Source organism: Phalaenopsis equestris, unplaced genomic scaffold (assembly GCF_001263595.1).
Source record: "Phalaenopsis equestris unplaced genomic scaffold, ASM126359v1 Scaffold183029, whole genome shotgun sequence".
Lineage (NCBI taxonomy): Eukaryota > Viridiplantae > Streptophyta > Magnoliopsida > Asparagales > Orchidaceae > Phalaenopsis > Phalaenopsis equestris.
In genome coordinates, this window is record NW_018202978.1 from 1 (window position 1) to 557 (window position 557).

General features: G+C 42.7%; 1 protein-coding gene across 1 annotated transcript; it reads right to left on the minus strand.

Moving 5' to 3' along the window:
* Window positions 1-7: 7 nt before the first annotated feature.
* Window positions 8-395, minus strand: LOC110034312 (15-cis-zeta-carotene isomerase, chloroplastic-like). The gene has a single exon (XM_020738588.1). It carries the CDS (start codon window positions 380-382, stop codon window positions 47-49), a length of 336 nt encoding a protein of 111 aa, XP_020594247.1. The 5' UTR covers window positions 383-395; the 3' UTR covers window positions 8-46.
* Window positions 396-557: the final 162 nt, after the last annotated feature.

Consider the following 557-nt stretch of genomic DNA (forward strand, 5'->3'; position numbering starts at 1 on the left):
AAAAAAAAACTGAAAACAAGACAAGTTCTAAATTCACAGAAAATGTTTACCAGTGAAGACCGAAGCTGGACGACTGTATGAGCGGATGAGCATAATAAGCTCCAAGCGTCAGAATCGTCACTGCTACATAAGGCAGTCTGAGGAATTCCTTATAGTAGTCTTTCGGCAATCTCTGCCTCCCGTCCAGAATAGCAGCAAAAGGAACTACGCTTGTTCTGCTCCTCACCGCATCAAATGCGGCGCCGTAACGAGCGCTGAGCCTCCTATCACCATTCCATGCGCCAAACAAGTGGTGGCCAATCAGCCCAATGGAAGCAGCGACTGCTACAGAATTGCCTATCCAGATAGTATGGGCTAAGCACCATATCACTTGTCCCACCATCTTAGCACAGGGAATGCAGAGCAGGATTAGTAAATTAGAAATATTATAAATCAATCCAATTGGAGTTGGAGGATAAATCATTGTCATGTTTAAGGTAAAAAGAATTCATGAAACAAAGGGGAGGGGGGATTTTTAAGTAGTAACCATCCAAAATTTTAAATATAACGGATTGAGT

Bases quoted from the DNA above. Each gene is read 5' to 3' on its own strand.
- LOC110034312 (XM_020738588.1), bottom strand. From the start codon at position 382: ATGGTGGGACAAGTGATATGGTGCTTAGCCCATACTATCTGGATAGGC.